Raw genomic sequence first — 17,676 nt, forward strand, 5'->3', positions numbered from 1 at the left:
TCCCCCCTTCCCCACTGCAGAATCCCATCACAGTCGTCCTCACGCCGGTCGCGAGGGTCCGGGATGACGTCTACCTTACCACCTTTAACAAGTGTCACTGAATTTCTTTTTTCTTTTTTTCCCTACCTGTGGTCTCACTGACATGTGGAATTTAAGAAAACAAACAAACAAACAAACAAACAACAACAGAGGATCATAGGGGAAGAGAGGAAAAAAATAAAAGAAGATGAAACCACAGAGGGAGACAAAACATAAGAGACTCTTAATCATAGGAAACAAACTGAGGGTTGCTGGGGGGGAGGGGTAACTGGGTGCTGGGCATTAAGGAGGGCAGGTGATGGAATGAGCTCTGGGAATTGTGTAAGACTGATGAGTCACAGATCTGCACCTCTGAAACCAATACTACATTATATGTTAATTAATTGAATTAAAATTTAAATATGAATAAAACAAAACAAAACAAAACAATACTTCCTATTCAGGGTGTTGCTTTGCAGAGCACAGCCCGGGTGGCGGTCACCCGCTGTCACTTGCTTCCCCATGCCTAGACAGACACCTGATGAGGGCGCACGTGTACCCTCCCAACCCCACTCCTCTTCCCCGCGTCTCCAGAGTGCCACTCGAAGTCTCCCTGTCCTCCTCGAGGGATGCTGTGCCGTCTGTTGTTTTCTCCTGCCTGGAGTCCCTGCTCCCTTCATCGGCTGGAGTCTGATCTTTTCTTGAAAACTCCATCCCAGCGTCCCCGCCACCATCCTCATTCGCACAAGGCACTTATCACACAGCATCTTTCTTGCTAGAACAAGACTCATATCTTTGTCATGTGTGCCTAGCACAGAGCCTGGGATGTTGAAGATGGAATGAATGAGTGAATGAATGAATGAGTGAATGAGTAAGTGAATGAATGAATGAGTGAACGAATGAGTGAATGAATAAGTGAATGAATGAATGAGTGAATGAACGAATGAGTGAATGAGTAAGTTAATGAATGAATGAGTGAATGAACGAATGAGTGAATGAATGAATGAGTAAATGAATGAGTGGCATCCCAGGTCCATGCATTCAACACAGAGAAGGTTTTGCATGGTTTTTCACTCGTTTTTAAAAAAGAAACAAAATCAGGCTAATTTACAGTCGAACGGAGCTGGGGGCCCGTGGAGTCACGGCATTGGCAGAAACTAAAGCTTGTTCCTGGCTGATTCTCGGGGCTTCACTGTCTCAGAATGAGGCTGAAGCAGGGCCCGTTTCTCTCTTGCCACTTTTCATTTGCTCGCTGTGGTAAGTGGCACGTTCATCGTGGGAGCTCCAGTCTTTATCCACTAGGTGCCCCTTTCCACTTTGCAGAAAAGGCATCCTAGACATCAAATTAATATAATAAGTCCTCTGGCTTCAGGAGCTGTGTCCTAGCTCAACGCGAATTTCCCGATGATCTTAGGGAAATGTTTAATTCATGAGTGCAAAGCGGCTTAGTTCATCTTATTTTCTCGGTTCTCCATGGAGGCTGGGGAAAGTTAAAAAAAGCCCTTCGATTCAGGCAGAGCCCAGTGGTTACAGATGTTGCCTATGAGGCAAGAGTTTCCTTCTTGGTCTGCACAGTTTCAAGCTGCCACACTGCCTTCCTCAGCATGGAGTTTTAAGTTTACAGGCCACCTGGGAATGACAGTTTTTATAGAGATAAAACTACAAAAAACCTACCAATGTTTCCAGAAAAGCACGCATACTCCCCCACCCCACCCGTGCCGCCACCAGCTGAAGTTGACCTCAAATGCTCTTAGCTCCCTCGGGCGAGAGGTACGTGTGATACGTGTGTCTCCTACCTTTCTACCTTCTTGCCCACGAGGGGACTCGTGGACTCCTGGGCTCTGCGAACAGGTGGGTGGCAGGCACCTCACCAGGAGGCTTTCTCTTTGTCTGTTTTCACACAGTTGGGGTTAAGAAATGTTCAATTCAACTGAACCCTGGTTCAAGGGGCACACGGCACTATTCTTTCCACTGGAGGACACAGGGTAGTACCCAGGTACCCAGTGGCTGATGAGTAAATGGATACATAGCTTAAAAAAAAAAATGCCTTCCCTAGCCCACACGACCCAAATGCGTCATCGCTTCCTGAGAAAACAGGCACCTCCAACAACCTTGACTGACTTCTCCCTTTCTCAGTATCTCTTTGAGGCATTTATACTCATTGCCTGATACGAGTAGTAGCTGTTTGCTCTGTTGGTTTATTTTTGCCACATAATTCCACCTCAACTAACCTGTATCTTGAGAGTTCAAACTAGTCTTGTCTGTCATTTTTTTTTTAAGATTTTATTTCTTTATTTGACAGAGAGAGATCACAAGTAGGCAGAGAGGCAGGTGGGGGGTGGGGGCCGGAAGCAGGCTCCTGCTGAGCAGAGAGCCCGATGTGGGGCTTGACCCCAGCACCCCAAGATCATGACCTTAACCCACTGAGCCACCCAGGTGCCCCTCTTGTCTGCCATCTTGACCGGCTGCTGGCTGGCTTCCTGTCATCGCAAACACAAACTTTACTGGCAAACAGCTCTGCCCATCACTTACATGTTGCTTACGACTGCTTTCCGGTGACAGCCAGTGGGCAAGCTGGACAGAGACCGTCTGGCTTGAAAAACTTAAAACACTCACTATCTGTTCCTTTACAAAGAACGTTTGCAAACCCCTGCTTGCTAAAAGACCAACTGACTAAGCCTCTGTAAGACTTAACTTATTTTCTTGGTTAAAAAGCAGTGGAAAACCCCTGTCCTTAGAGTTGAGATCAAGCCCCCTAAATTTGGAAATCCTGATGTCGATGTTGAAGTGACAATAATTTAAAATTTGAAGCAATTTTTTTTTTTTTTAAATCTTTGAAGGGTAGAGTCTTACATTTATCCTTGAAGAAGCTCCCCACAAATGTCAATCCAGTACCCAGCCAGTGCTCTTGCCCAAATAGGAAGGTCCTCGGTAAGCAGAATGCAAGTGTTTCCTACCAAAGTCTTATGTTTGTTATGTGATTTGTTCAGGAGGTTAAAGCAGTACTAGCACCCCGGGACTCAAGGGGGGAGCTTCCCTGGCTTGGTCTGGACTTAGAGTGGACGGCTGCATACTGCTGCGGTTTCTTGAAGGTCAGCGAGTGTAAAAATCCAGCGTGAAGCGACATAGGAGCGGGCAGGAATAAGCATCTTGTTCCCAGGAGGAACCGCACCCAAGAGCTGGCACAGACTCGGCATAGCCCAGCCTGGACAGACCCCCAAGTCTTGCGAGTTGGGCGGCTGAGCCCCCACCCGGCGGGCACTCACGGCACCCATTCCAGTGTGAGTCTCCTGATGGGGTCCCCAAGGCAGACCATCCCTCTGCAGCCAGGAGGAGGGTTTCCTCCAAAGTGGATATTGCTTGATGGTGGTCCTCCCAGGGAGAGGTTGCTCCTGGACCAGGACATGCACTATCACTGCATGATGGTGAAATCTGTCCTTTTCAAAGCCTAGTGTCAGGGGATGGGGCTGGGGGCGTGGCAATGTCCATCCTCATATGCAGGAAGGACTAGGCTGGCAGTTAAAAAGGGGCAGCCCTCTTAAAACCCTGGGCCTCTCAGAAGACCTTCACTGGGGAGCACCTGGTGTAACTACTGGTGTTTCCCCTACTTTCACTCCCCAACCTTTCATAAGCTTTGTTCCAAAGGACAGCCTGGGCTCAGCTCTGCTATGAAGAATTATGTTCTCATTCCTGTTTTAGGCTAGAGGGGCACAGGGGGGAGGTCCTCAGGGTCAGAGGGGCAGGTACAGGAGCCACCGGGGCAGGGGTGCAGCTGTGCCTGGCAGAGCACTTCTGGCCCAGGTGGTGGGGGCAGAGAGGCTGGAGTGGAAGAGATGGGGCCCTCTGCCTGAGCACAGCCGGGGCGCCACCTTGGAAAGATGCTCAAGGAAGCTCTGGAAGCGACCGTGGAGGGGCCGTTGCCTTTCCCACGCTGGTCCTAGGAGGCTCAAGTCATCATCATTTGTGTATCAAGGAAAGCCTTTCCTGAATTTACACTCAGTGGATGGTGAGGCCTGGACCAAGGTTTTCCAGAGCCACAGTCCTCGGGCATCGGCATTCGCCACTTCCCTTGCTACTCCCCTGGTGGTCTGCTACAAATACAGCTTAGCAACCTAGATGTTAACAGTCTGATCATCACACGTGTGTCCCTCAGGATGTTAAATTACGGGAAGGATTCTGTTCGTGCCGACACTGCCTGCCTCTGAAAAGGTCTTGAGATTTTGTCTACTCTGCCTTCTCTTTTTCTACCCTAACTAAATTCTAGACTCTGTCATCTTATCCCTACATAATTCCATACGCATCATAAAGGACATTTTCTCATGTAAGTAACTGCCATCATCCCCACTAAGAAAATTTATCAACCATTTCTTGATGCCATCTAACACCCAGCCTATATTCAAATTTCCCCGATTAATGCGACATCTTACCCTCTTTGTCACATGAAGAAGCCTCCTTCTGTTTAAAAAAAAAAATAGCTATAAAGTACATTTTTATGTCAGCTGAGGCTGTGATGACAGAGGGTTTTTTTTCCCTCTTTGTTAACTCGTCAAGAGAGTTTCCTTTATGCAGAACCACAGTTTACTAGTCGCAGGTCTCAATTTTTATTTCTATTTCTAATTTGTGTATGCTAAGGGCATTCGTTTCACTCTCCTCATCTTCCAACATCCATCTTCCTTTGTCCTAGTAGGTGCATAAAATAAGTTACTGATCTGCTGGGTTTATGAAGGCATTTGGATGTGAAAAGGGCTCTTCTTGTGTATTTCCATAGGAGTCCTGTGCTCTCCCCTGGTGTCTCCCTCCTGGGCTGGGGAGGGGGGGCTGAGGGCCCCTGCAGGGTCTGGGGGTGGATGGGGCACCAGGGAAAAGGTGTTGAGGAGCTGCAGGAGCCTGGGAGCACAGCCGGGAGGAGGGGAGGGGGACCCTGCCCGAGGCTCAGTGGGAGGAGCACAGAGCAGAACCCAGCCCACTCTCTAGAGCAGAACCCAGCCCACTCCCTTTTTTTCTTTCTTTCTTTCTCTCTTTTTTATTTGAAAGGAAGAGGGAGCATGTGAGAGAGAGAGAGACAGAGAGCGAGCGAGAGCATGAGCATGGGGAGAGACAGAGGGAGAAAAAGACTCCCCACTGAGCAGGGAGCCCAATGTGGGGACTCGATCCCAGGACCCCAAGATCATGACCTGAGCCAAAGGCAGATGCTTAACCCACTGAGCCACCCAGGCGCCACCCCCCCTTTTTTTTTTCTTAAAAAAGAAAGAAAGGGGGAGAGGGGGAGAAAGAGAGAAAGAAAATACGAAACCAAACAAACAAAAATAACACACACGTGTTTGCCTTGAAAATGTAAAGAAAGCACAATGAGTCATGTTTCCTTACTACCCTGATCTAACCATCATTAACTGTTTGGGGTGTGTCCCGACGTTTAAAAATGCACATAAATTATAATAAATTTTGGATTGTACACAGCATCCTGTTGTATAATTTGTTTTTATCTTCCTTAATTATACCATGTGAGGACATAACCACATGTCATTAAATGTTTCCAAAACAAGGTTTCTAATGGTTGCAGAGAATCCTAACTTGGGGGTAAAACGGACATTTAGACTGCTTATAATTCACGACCATTATAAAAAATATGCTACCATGAACATTCTTGTACCCAAATCTTTGAACAGATCTCTGACTATTTTCAAAAAATTCTGAGAGGTACAATTACCAAGGGGGGAGAGGTCAGGATATGTTCCAAGCTGCACCCCCCAAAAGTTTGTTCCAGTTAATAATCAACAAGGTATGAATGAGCCTGCTTTCCCACACCCTTGCCAACACTAGTAATATTATGTTTCCCCTTTAAACTGACAATTTAAATCAGGAACATGGCATCACTGTTCCCAGACTGTTTTATTCACGTCCCTTTGGGCAGCCGTTTCGGTCTCTCTCTTACTCCTATTTCCCTGCTGGGGGTTTTGCTAAAGAAAAAAATGTAGAAATGTCCAGACCCGTGCTACCGCTCTAGAAGGCAGCTGGGCTATGTGAGCAAAGTGCTGATGGTTGCAAATTATTCTCCTAGATTATCTGCAAGGCTGAGCTAGCACACAAAACACCCAGACTTCAAAAATACCACCAGTTACTGACTGCCAAGAGTGGTACATATTTCAACATCTGATATTATATGAGCATATTCGTAATGCATTTTTACCTTTTCTTCTAAAACCTGGTTAAATGCACAAGTTTTGAATTTGCTGCCTAATTTGGATCAAGTTTCCATACATTCTTCCATAGGCCTAAATTTTATTTATTTGTTTATTTTATCTATCTTTTTATCTTTATAAGGGAGAAAGTGTGAGCGAGCAGGGGAGGGGCGGAGAGAGACTCCCAAGCAGGCTTCATTCTCAGAGGCTTGGAGTCTGCTGTGGGGCTCAATCCCACGACCCTGAGATCATAACCTGAGCCAAAAGCAAGAACTGGATGCTCAGCCAACTGAGACACCCAGGTGCCCCCCGGCCTAGGCCCCAGTTTTAAATGGTATTGGTGAAGTGATTTATGTACCTGTACAACTGCATGTAAAATATGGTATTGTACGTACAACCGTGAACATTTTTCTTGGGAGAGAGTCCAAAGCTTTCATCATGTTCTCAAAGGAGCCTAAGAAAAGATTTAGAATCTTGATGTGGAGAAAATGCTCTGGGATTATAAAGCCAACAGCTACGGGGCCAGGAGAAAATGTAAACGAATGCAGCAGACGGGGTATCAGAGGCTAGGGAGAGGCAGGGGCCATGGGATCCTCCAGTGTATTTGCTTCAACTAAACAGAATAGCCATCTTGGTTGGTCCGCGGAGGGACACGGGTCCAGTGTTTCCTGATCTTAATTCTTTTCAGAGGAACCTGGGAATCTGGGTGCTTACATGAAATCTTTTGAATTTTAAATGCTTCTGCTAATTTAAAGTTGAACAGATAAATCATACATGGTCTAAACCACTGGCCTACTGATTTGGCCCCCAGGTTGCAGGGTCTAACAGAGACCAGGTATTTCAAAGCATATTAAATATATACATAAAAATAATGAAATGTTCTTTTCAGGCTTTTAATAAGCCAAGAAGACCAAGACCATTTAAAGACAAAGCTCTCAGGAGATTCTAGTCTGAGTGGAGTTTGGCACTTGGGAAGTTCAATAGCCAAATCTATAGCTTTTCAAGCAACTCGGCTGCTGAGTACAGCAGATCCTGATACCCACACTCCTTTTCCTGAGCCAACGTCCAGAACTCTGCATATATCAGCCCCAGGTCTTTCTAGTGGTAGCAGGGTTTTGGGGGGGCGGTGTGGATTCTAGAAGAGGACATGCCAAGAATCCTAATTGCATGATTATGGAAAACCTTGGTTTTTCAACCTGACCACACTAGCGACCATCAGGCCACATTTTACTTAGTGGCAGAATTACGATAAGCACAAGAAACTACAGAATGCACTGCGAAGCTTACCACATCCAGACCGATGACATTTTTGTAAGCCAAATTACTTTCTACCTCCAGAGGGAAGCTTGCTCTTTAAAGGGACCCTGCAACAGAGTGACCAAGAAGGGAAGAAGCATTTCCAAACCCAACTGGGTCACAAGTTCGGATTTTAAAATACTAGGCTTTCAAAATATGGTGCAAAGCCATCCTTAAATGTTTCCCACAGCGTGTGGCTGTGAGTTTTGAGGGCAGGCATATGGAGCCGTGGAAGAGGGGTGAGGGAGCGGAGAAACTCAAGAGCGCAGGCTCACAGAGGATGGGGCGGGACATGGCGGCAGTTGGGAAACATGAGTGAACTACTCAAAACAACATCAAAACTGACACCCACATTTCGCCTGGGGACACTGGCTGACATTTCAGTGACCAAACATGTGGGCGTTTTTTTTTTTTTTTTTAAATGTCCTGTGCCCTGGGTAGAATTTTATTTATAATATGTTTGAAAATGGCATCTCCCCCCCCCAAGACACCACACTGATGGCCAAAGGAAGATTCGAGTAGTCGTGGACAGGGCCCTAGGCAGAGCCATGCCACCCTGTGAGTGATGAAATATTTCCACTCAAGCAAATATACACTTTCCAAGTAAGGAGTATATATGTGTGCGTGTGATGCTCAAATGCATTTCAATATTTCCCATAATTAGAAAAGAACAACTTAACAGACAGCTCCTTAAATAATCACAGAGAACCATCAGTTTTCTTAAGGTACCTGTAATCATGCTGGATATAATTAATGGCAAAATGATGAGTTTCAGCATCCTCATTAGGATTTCCCCAGGAAAAGCGAAGTAGAATTTCTCCAGACTAGAGAGCTTGCCATATTCTCGAACCAAGACTCCTATGGTGATCCCTAAGAAAGACAAAGGTTGGAAAGGAGAAAAGAAAACCAGCATTGAGTTCTTCTGTAAACATCTCTATGGAAAAATATCCCCTCAACCCCCAACCACATTTTATTGGCAAGAGAAACAGTTTAGGCACTCTTCCACAATTCTGTAAATGTTAGATTTAAAAAACAAATCACATTTTAATGAACACAAAGTACACATTATTCAGTGAGTTTGTAAAAATATTCTTCACATGAAAGTTTTGGTTTTTATTTCTTTTCTCCTCCAATTATATTACTTATAATAACAAAACATCAAAAAAAAAACCACTATGAGAAGGAAAAGAAATACATCATCTTTGTCAACCCAATATAACTATTTTGTTTTTACACACTCCCCTTAGTCTTTGTCTACCTTAGGCATCTTACATTTTATTTTTATTTATTTATTTATTTATAAAGTAATTTCTAGCCCCAGCTTGGGGCTCGAACTTACCACCCTGAGATCAAGACTCATCCATTCTTTCAACTCACCAGCCAGCCAGTGCCCCAGGTGTTTCACATTCTATAGTTTACATATCAGTGTTTAATTTTCTCATTTTCTCATAAATACTCTTTCCTTGGTGCTCTCTTTTTATGCACCTTTTGTGATTTTAATAGCAACATAAGGTTCCTTTGGTTTGATATATTTACATGTTGTTGAACGACAGTGTGGTCTAATGCTATCCATTCCATGTTGGCTATTTCTAGACGATGACGTGTCCAAATTGGCCTGAAGTTACTGAACCTGAGTGCCTTGGAGACTGGGGCTATAGGGAAGTGTTCGAAATCAAGAAATGTTACACAGTGGACCCCTCAACAATGCTGGGGCTCGGGGCACCAATCCTCACACAGTCAAAATCCGCGTATAACTTCTGTCTCCACAAAAACAAAACTACTAATAGCCTGCTGTTCGCTGAGAAGCTTACCCAGAACATAAACAGTCAATTAACGTGCATTTTGTATGTTATACGTACTGTGAGCTGGAATCTTACAATAAACTAAGCCAGAGAAAAGAAAATGTTATTAAGAAAGTCGTAAGGAAAAGACATTACAGTGCCTGACCGCGTTTATTGAAAAAAATATCTTTGTGTGCATGGATTCACACAGGTTTAAACCCATGTTGTTCAAGTTTTGAAAGCTTGCTTGCACAAGAAATCCACAGGAATTCTTTCTGGGGCTGGTTTTGATAACGACAAATCAAAAACTTTTCTTACTTATCCTCTTCCAAATGGTCCCAACATCTAACTGCCTTACTCCTTCTGAGCCCCACACTGATCCTTTGCAACACTGCCCTTTTATATTTTTAAAGATTTTATTTATTTATTAGAGAGAGAGAGAGAGAGAGAGCATGAGCAGGGAGAGGGGGAGAGAGAGCATCTCAAGCAGACTGTGCGCTAAGCATGGAGCCCTGTGTGGGGCTCAACCTCACGACCCTGAGATCACTACCCGAGCTGAAACCAAGAGTCAGATGCTTAATCGACTGGACCACCCAGGCACCCTCCCCCTTTTATATTTCTTACGTCTATTTTTAAAAAATTATTTATTATTTTAACCAATCTCTCCACCCTACCTGGGGCTCAAACTCACAACCCCGAGATCAAGTCATGTACTCTTCAAATGAGCAGCCAGACGCCCCACTACCCCCCATGTTTTTTAAACCAAGACAGAAGATGGGCTGGGATGACTGGCACATCTTTTATCCTTCATCAGCCTCCAAGGAGGACAGGCTAGTGAGAGATAAAACAGTGACAGCAGAAGGACTCAAGAAGGACCTCCCTGGGTCTGCTCCCTTACAGACTCAGTCTGTGAAAACTTACAGTGGCTCGGTCACAGTTACAAATTCTAGGGCAACAGAGAGATGTGTGAATTATAAGCAATACTAGAGTTTTCATTTAAATTCAGGTGCACTTCCAATGTCTCTTAATAGGGCCAAATAAAGGAATCTCGTGCATCTGCATAGTGACCTTATATCCTTGGTTTAATTTTATTTTCCTACCTGTTCCATTGTTGTCTTGATCTCTTTATTTTAGGCATGCATTTTAAATGTATGTCTGATCAGCCATTTTTAATTATTGGAACAAACATTTCTCAAATTGTAGCTAAACCAAAAAAAAAAAAAAAAAAAAAAAAAAACACCTCAATATCAATCCTGCCTGGTTCATATTTCAAAACCTAAGGTTAGAGATTCTAGAGTGGTTCAGAACGCCAAGGATTCAAAATATTTTAAGTGAATTTAAAAAGCACGTTGTGCTCACTTCCTACTTAACAAATGCCTGTGTTCAGCTGTCCTATATGGAACATACCTACTTTATGCTGTAAGGATACTCGGTAGTGTTCAGTGTTTTGAAAAACCAAACAAACAGACACTCTCTCTCATACTCCTTAGGTTGCCTCAAGTAAATTTTTGGCTTGTATGTCAAAGAAAGCTCTGTGTGCAGAAAGAAAGAAGATGTGTCTGTGCTCAAAAACCCACCACAAAAGCACTCTGTTGAGTAGCAAAAAAACCCCCGAGGGGCTCCAATTTTAGGGTTTATATTACTGGCAATTAGCTGTGCCTCTAATCATCTCCACCCCAAATACATGCAGGGAAATTACAAAGAAGCGTACTTGCTGTTTTTCAACCCTGATCCAGATAATGGGTTTTTACGGGAGAGATAAAAGAGTCAGCACAAGGAGCATTTTCAAAGCTTTCAGAAGTGACAGCGCCATGAACAGGTTACTCTATTTGGTAATGAAAACCTTCTATCAGCGTGTTCCTGAGGTTGAGCATCACAAATTGTAATTTCTTCTTTTCCCCGTTCCTTTTTCCTTTTCATCCCTCTCTCTCTCCTTTCCTTCCTTCCTTTTTACTCCTGAAAAGGAGAAAAATATAAATACCAACCAAGAGCCGGAAAGGCAGTTGAAAGGCTTACCCTGGGCCAGAGATGTCATCCTGGAACCCTCAAGGGTTAAGAAGTGGCTGGCGAAGAACTTCGGCCAGGAGTTACACATTGTAAATATGTGTTTTATCCTGCTCTCAAAGCAGTTTGGAAAAATTGGATGCCTGCTAAGAAAAGTCAATGGAAGATTCTCCGAGTCCCATGATGAAGTTGGGATTTCCCTGAGCATACAATCCTTCTCTACCCTTTTCCAGGGCCAGATCTTGGACTGAGTTTAAGAGCATGGAGCGGTGTTCAAAGTCAAAGGCTGCTGGGAACACAAGTCAGGCTGGAGGTACACAGGTCAGACCCCCCTGGCAGGATCACTCCCAGAACTAGAACCTTTCTGAATGGCGTAGCTCTCCAGGGCCAACGAGGAAGCCCAAAGGCAGAGTTGCTATGTAGACCTCTGTGGCCCCATCAGTTACCAGCAATTCACTCTTGGGCGGCTTTCTCTCATGCAAGCAGGAAGAGCCCAAGCCGGTACAAAGGCAGCTTGGGAAGAGCTCAGTGTTAGAACCAACAGCTTGAGTTCTGGCTCTGCCATTTACAAGGTTTGTCAACTTGGGCTGTAATTTTAACCTCTCCCATCATCGAGGGGTGGGACTGACGGTATGGGGCAAAAGGCTTGGATGAAATGCCCTCAAGGTCCATTCTAACGCCCAAGGTGATATCTCTGAGCCTTGGTGTCCCCAGCTTTAAAATGGGCTCCTGTAGGGGGCGCCTGCGTGGCTCAGTCGGTTAAGTGTCTGCCTTCGGCTCAGGTCATTATCAGGGTCCTGGGATTGAGTCCTGTATTGGACTCCCTGCTCGGTGGGGAGCCTGCTCCCCCCTCTGCCATTGCCCCTGCGTGTGCTCTCTCTCTCTCAAATAAATAAATAAAATCTTGGAAAAACAAAATAAAATGGGCTCATAGGATCAGTTCATTGGCTCCTAGAGAGCTGGCTGGGCCTCTCCCACTCTTCATGGTTAAGTGTATCAGTGAAACAGGGAAGGAAGACGCTAGGGAGGAAAACAATTAAGACCTGGGCTGGAGATTTCTTCAAGTTCATGTTGTCTCAAACAACTGCTGGTCCAGTAGCCCTATCATGGAAGAAATGGGTGATTTTTTTCTTTTTTAACTCTAAGCTCATAAAAAATTATTGTTCAAGAAATAATTCTAGAGTGGCACCTGGCTTGCTCAGCCAGGGGTGTGTGTGATTCTTGATCTTGCGGTTGTGAGTTCAAGACCCACAACAGGTGTAGAGATTACTTAAACATAAAAATCTTAAAAAGAGAGAGAGAGAGAGAGAGGGAGAGAGAATTCTAGAAATCCAGATGAAAGAAAAAGTCATGTAAAGTAATTTATACCGACCTCTCCTTCCCTCCCCTCCATTTTTCGGGTTCTAGTCAGCCTTTGTTCTTATGTACATGTTTTTTTATAGCTATAAAAACTAATCTGGGGATGGTAGCTGAATTGCATTTGAGAAAGCAGATTTATAAAAACAGCACTGTTCCTGTTTTAGGGTATTTTCAGGAAAGAGATTAAAATCTGTGGGTTTTTTTTTTTTTTTTAATCAAAACCCCCGAATGGTTCTCTGATACACAGACTGATTTTGGCTTGATTGAATAAGAACTATTGGCAAGGGAAAAAATATTTTTAATTACCCCAGAACTAGTGATCTAATCATGCCATCTTGCTGGGTACTATATTAGGAGAATTAGCAATATGCCTCCTTGCCCTTTGGGAGCTCAACTAAGATGAACATTGATAAGCAGAAAATAAAAAGCGTAGAATGAATAGTTATTAACAAATGACCATGTGTGTACACTGCATAGATTCTAGCGTGTCCTTCCTCTGAAACAGATCTGTTCCCATCTCTCGTGTTCTCCCACCAGTGAGAGCTCTTTACGTGCACTTTGGCTCCAAACAGATGCCTCTGTAAAGCTTTATTTTTAAACCCTTAAAAAATGTACTTACGGCACAGGCAGTATTATCACAGTTCTACCGGAAATAACAAGCTCAAAAATTCACTCCCAACTTCACCAACTCAAATACATATGAAGAGAAATTGTTTTCCCTTTTTTCATACACTATTGCGACTAATCATGATTTAAATAAAAAATTGAAAAAAATAATATAATGGTTAACAATTATCGAGTACCGACTTTATGTCAGAGTCTGTGCTAAGCATTTCAAAAGAATTATCTCTTGTATATTATCTCTTGTATTTTTAGTTCAATCATCCAACATACAGTGCATTGTTAGTTTTTGATATAACGTTCAGTGACTCATTAGTTGTGCGTAACACCCAGGGCTCATCACATCACGGGTCCCTCCTTAATGCTCATCCCCCATCTCCGCACTCACCTCCCTTTCTGGAACCCTCAGTGTGTTTCCCGGGGTCCAGAGTTATCTCTTGTAATTTTTTTCTTAAGATTTTATTTATTTATTTGACAGAGAGACAGAGAGAGAGGGAACACATGCAGGGGGAGTGGGAGAGGGAGAAGCAGGCTTCCCGCTGAGCAGGGAGCCTGATGCAGGGCTTGATCCCAGGATCCTGGGATCACGACCTGAGCTGAAGGCAGACACTTAACCGCTGAGCCACCCAGTCACCCCCTCTTGTAATTTTTTAATGGCTGTATAATTATAGGGCTTGGGGCAGTTTTTCATGGAGATAAAATTCACATAAAATTTATCATTTTTAAAATGCACAACTCAGGGGTTTTTAGGACCTACCTAATGTTATGCAACCATCACCACTATCTAATTCCAGAGTATTTCCATCACCAATGAAGAAACCCATATTCATTAGCAGCCACTCCCCAATCCTCCCTTGGCCCAGGCCCTGGCAACCACGAATTTGCTTTCTTTTGATCTGTCGATTCTGGACATTTCATATAAACGGAGTCTTATAACATGAGGCTGTGATGATCAGTTAATCTTCTGTGTCAACCTGGCTAGGCTACAGTACCAGTTAGTCAATAACGCACGGATCCAGCTGCGGGAGGGTATTCTGTAGATGTGACTAACGTCTCCCATTAGTTCACTTTAACTAAAGGAGACGACCCTTGAGCATCTCAGTGGTCTCATCCCATCAGCTGAAGGCCGAGGAGCAAAAACCAAGGTTTCATGCAGAAGAAGGAATTCTGCCTCAAGACGCCAGCTCCAATGCTCTACCCAAGTTGCCTGCATTTCCTCATGCTAAGCATCTTCATCTTTTTTAAGACACTAATAACACTACTTTGGATGGACATGTTTCTTGACCACCACCCTGCTGTTAAACATTTTTTTTGGTCAAAAAATTGTCAAAAAATGACAATTTTTTGAATGTTACACACTTCCTCACAACCAAACAGGGCAAACATAAAATCTGATACAAAGGCTTGAGTTTATTGTGCATTTTCAGGTTCAAGGGAAGAAAGTAACTTAAATGCAAAAAACAAGTGCATGTTCATGAAAATCCAACTATATGCCAAGTCCTGTATTGAATGTTAGAGGATCTTAGGGGGAGGAGTTGAAAAAAGAAAACAATTCTGTTATTACTGCAATAATAAATATTCTTCTTCATGGATGGATCTGTCCCCTGGTTGTCCACACTGTTTTGTCTATATTGATGACTGCTGACACTGAAATCACTCCCTCTTTGTCTGCTACCTACAATTAAGAATTCAGTCTGGCTCGGGAAAGAAGTTGTTTTGATGATCATCTAACAGGTTTCTGTATATGTCCCTAGCCATTAAAATGTATCAAGTCACCTAAAGCAATCTATACATTTAATGCAATCCCTATCAAAATACCATCAATTGTTTTTCAAAGAAATGGACAAATAATCCTAAAATTTATATGGAACCAGAAAAGACCCCAAATAGCCAGAGGAATGTTGAAAAAGAAAACTAAAGTTGGCAGCATCACAATTCCAGACTTCAAGCTCTATTTCAAAGCTGTCGTCATCAAGACAGTATGGTACTGGTACAAAAACAGACACGTAGATCAAGGGAACAGAATAGACAGCCCAGAAATGGACCCTCAACTCTATGGTCAACTAATCTTTCACAAAGCAGGAAAGAATGTCCAATGGAAAAAAGACAGCCTCTTCAACAAATGGTGCTGGGAAAATTGAACAGCTGCATGCAGGAAAATGAAACTGGACCATTTCCTTACACCACACACAAAAACAGACTCAAAATGGATGAAAGATCTAAATATAAGACAGGAATCCATTAAAATCCTTGAGGAGAACACAGGCAGCAATCTCTTTTGACCTCAGCCACAGCAACTTCTTCCTAGAAACATTGCCAAAGGCAAGGGAAGCAAGGGCAAAACTGAACTATTGGGACTTCATTAAGACCAAAACCTTTTGCACAGCAAAGGAAACAGTCAACAAAACCAAAAGACAAGTCACAGAATGGGAGAAGATATTCACAAACAACATATCAGATAAAGAGCTAGTATCCAAAATCTATAAAGAATTCATCAACTCAACACCCAAAGAACAAATAATCTAATCAAGAAATGGGCAGAGGACATGAACAGACATTTCTACAAAAAAGACAACCAGATGGCCAACAGACACATGAAAAAGTGCTCCATGTCACTCGACATCAGGGAAATACAAATCAAAACCACAGTGAGATATCACCTCACACCAGTCAGAATGGCTAAAATTAACAAGTCAGGAAATGACAGATGCTGGCGAGGATGCAGAGAAAGGGGAACCCTCCTACACTGTTGGTGGGAATGCAAGCTGGTGCAGCCACTCTGGAAAACAGTACAGAGGTTCCTCAAAAAGTTGAAAATAGAGCTATCCTACTGGGTATTTACCCTAAAGATACAAATGTAGTGGTCCAAAGGGGCACATGCACCCAAATGTTTATAGCAGCAATGTCCACAATAGTCAAACTATGGAAAGAACCTAGATGTCCATCAACAGATGAGTGGATAAAGAAATGTGGTATATATACACAATGAAATACCATGCAGCCATCAAAAGAAATGGAATCTTGCCATTTGCAACAACGTGGATGGAACTAGAGGGTATTATGCTGAGCGAAATAAGTCAGTCAGAAAAAGACAATTATCATATGATCTCCATGATATGAGAAACTTGAGAGGCAGAGTGGCGGGTTGTGGTGGGTAGGGAGGGAAAAACGAAACAAGGTGGGACAAAGGAGGGAGACAAACCATCAGAGACTCTTCATCTCAGGAAACAAACTGAGGGTTGCTGGGGGTAACAGGGAGAGAGAAGGTGGTGGGGTTACGGACACTGGGGAGGGCATGTGCTGTGGTGAGTGCTGTGAAGTGTGTAAACCTGATGATTCACAGACCTGTACACCTGAAGTAAATATCATATTCTACGTTAATATGTAAAAACAAGGGAAAAAAGCCTCATGTGATTTGCATGTGCCTGAAAACCTGACTTGTACAATACCAGTCTGGATACAGTCTTTTGTAACTTGCTTTTTCCTTCTGATATTTTTTCACGATGTGTTATTCATGTTACAAATGTCACGAGGCTTATTCATGTTAATATGGGTAGATCCAGTCTAAGTGCTGTTCAGTTTTCCATTCCACACTCCCTGCTTTGTTTTTGCTTTCTGTATCATTCAGTTCTGCTCTGACTGAATGATCAATTGTTCCCTCTATTTTTTTCTAGGTTTGCCCTTCTCTTACTCTAACTTTGGGAGCTGACTGCTTAGTGCACCAGTCTGTTTCCACGTAGGCATGTAAGGGTATACACTTCCTTCCAAATTCAGTGTTTGTGTTCCCCAGGTTATTACATAGTATTTTTACTGTTGTTTAGTTCTAACTACAATTTCCAATTGCTATGGTGATTTCTTCTTCGAACTATAAATTCGCTAAACCTATGCTTGTAAGTATCCAGATACATGAGGACTTGGAAGCTTATAATATTCCTTCCTCTTATCTCTGTGATGCATCCTCACTGATTTTCTCGAACCTGCATCGGGTGACCCATCGTTCCTTCAGTTGCTCTTACTGGGTGTTTCATCCATTCCCTGAGTTTAAAAAGTTCCATCGTCTTTAAGTGTCATCTCTGGAAGTTACTGTCTACTTTCCAGAGGATCCTTCGATTTCCTAGTTTCTATTCATCGGTCTCTCTATAATCACTTTTCTAAAAGATTTATTTATTTATTTTAGAGACAGAGAGTGCCCACGTGTGGGGGCGGGCAGAGGGAGAGAGGATCTCAAGCCCACCCCACACCGAGCACAGACACGGGGCTCGATTGAACGACCCTGAGATCATAACCCGAGCTGAAACCAAAAGTCCGATGCTTAATCAACTGCACTACCCAGGCGACCCACTCTTTACTAATTTTAAACACCCTTCATGTTCTTATGGGTTGTGGTATCATTTCCAATTTTTGGAATATGCATTCTT

General features: G+C 43.4%; 1 protein-coding gene across 1 annotated transcript in view; it reads right to left on the reverse strand.

Moving 5' to 3' along the window:
* Positions 1 to 17,676, reverse strand: part of SLC1A1 (solute carrier family 1 member 1) — a 76,443-nt gene that overhangs the window by 27,735 nt on the left and 31,032 nt on the right. Inside the window, exon 2 of the mRNA XM_045065027.1 lies at positions 8,223 to 8,363. Within this exon, the coding sequence (XP_044920962.1) occupies positions 8,223 to 8,363 (141 nt within the window). The remainder of the gene's footprint in view (positions 1 to 8,222; positions 8,364 to 17,676) is intronic.

Source organism: Mustela putorius, unplaced genomic scaffold, assembly GCF_011764305.1.
Source record: "Mustela putorius furo isolate JIRA1106 unplaced genomic scaffold, ASM1176430v1.1 tig00003854_pilon_pilon_pilon, whole genome shotgun sequence".
NCBI classification, from domain to species: Eukaryota; Metazoa; Chordata; class Mammalia; order Carnivora; family Mustelidae; genus Mustela; species Mustela putorius.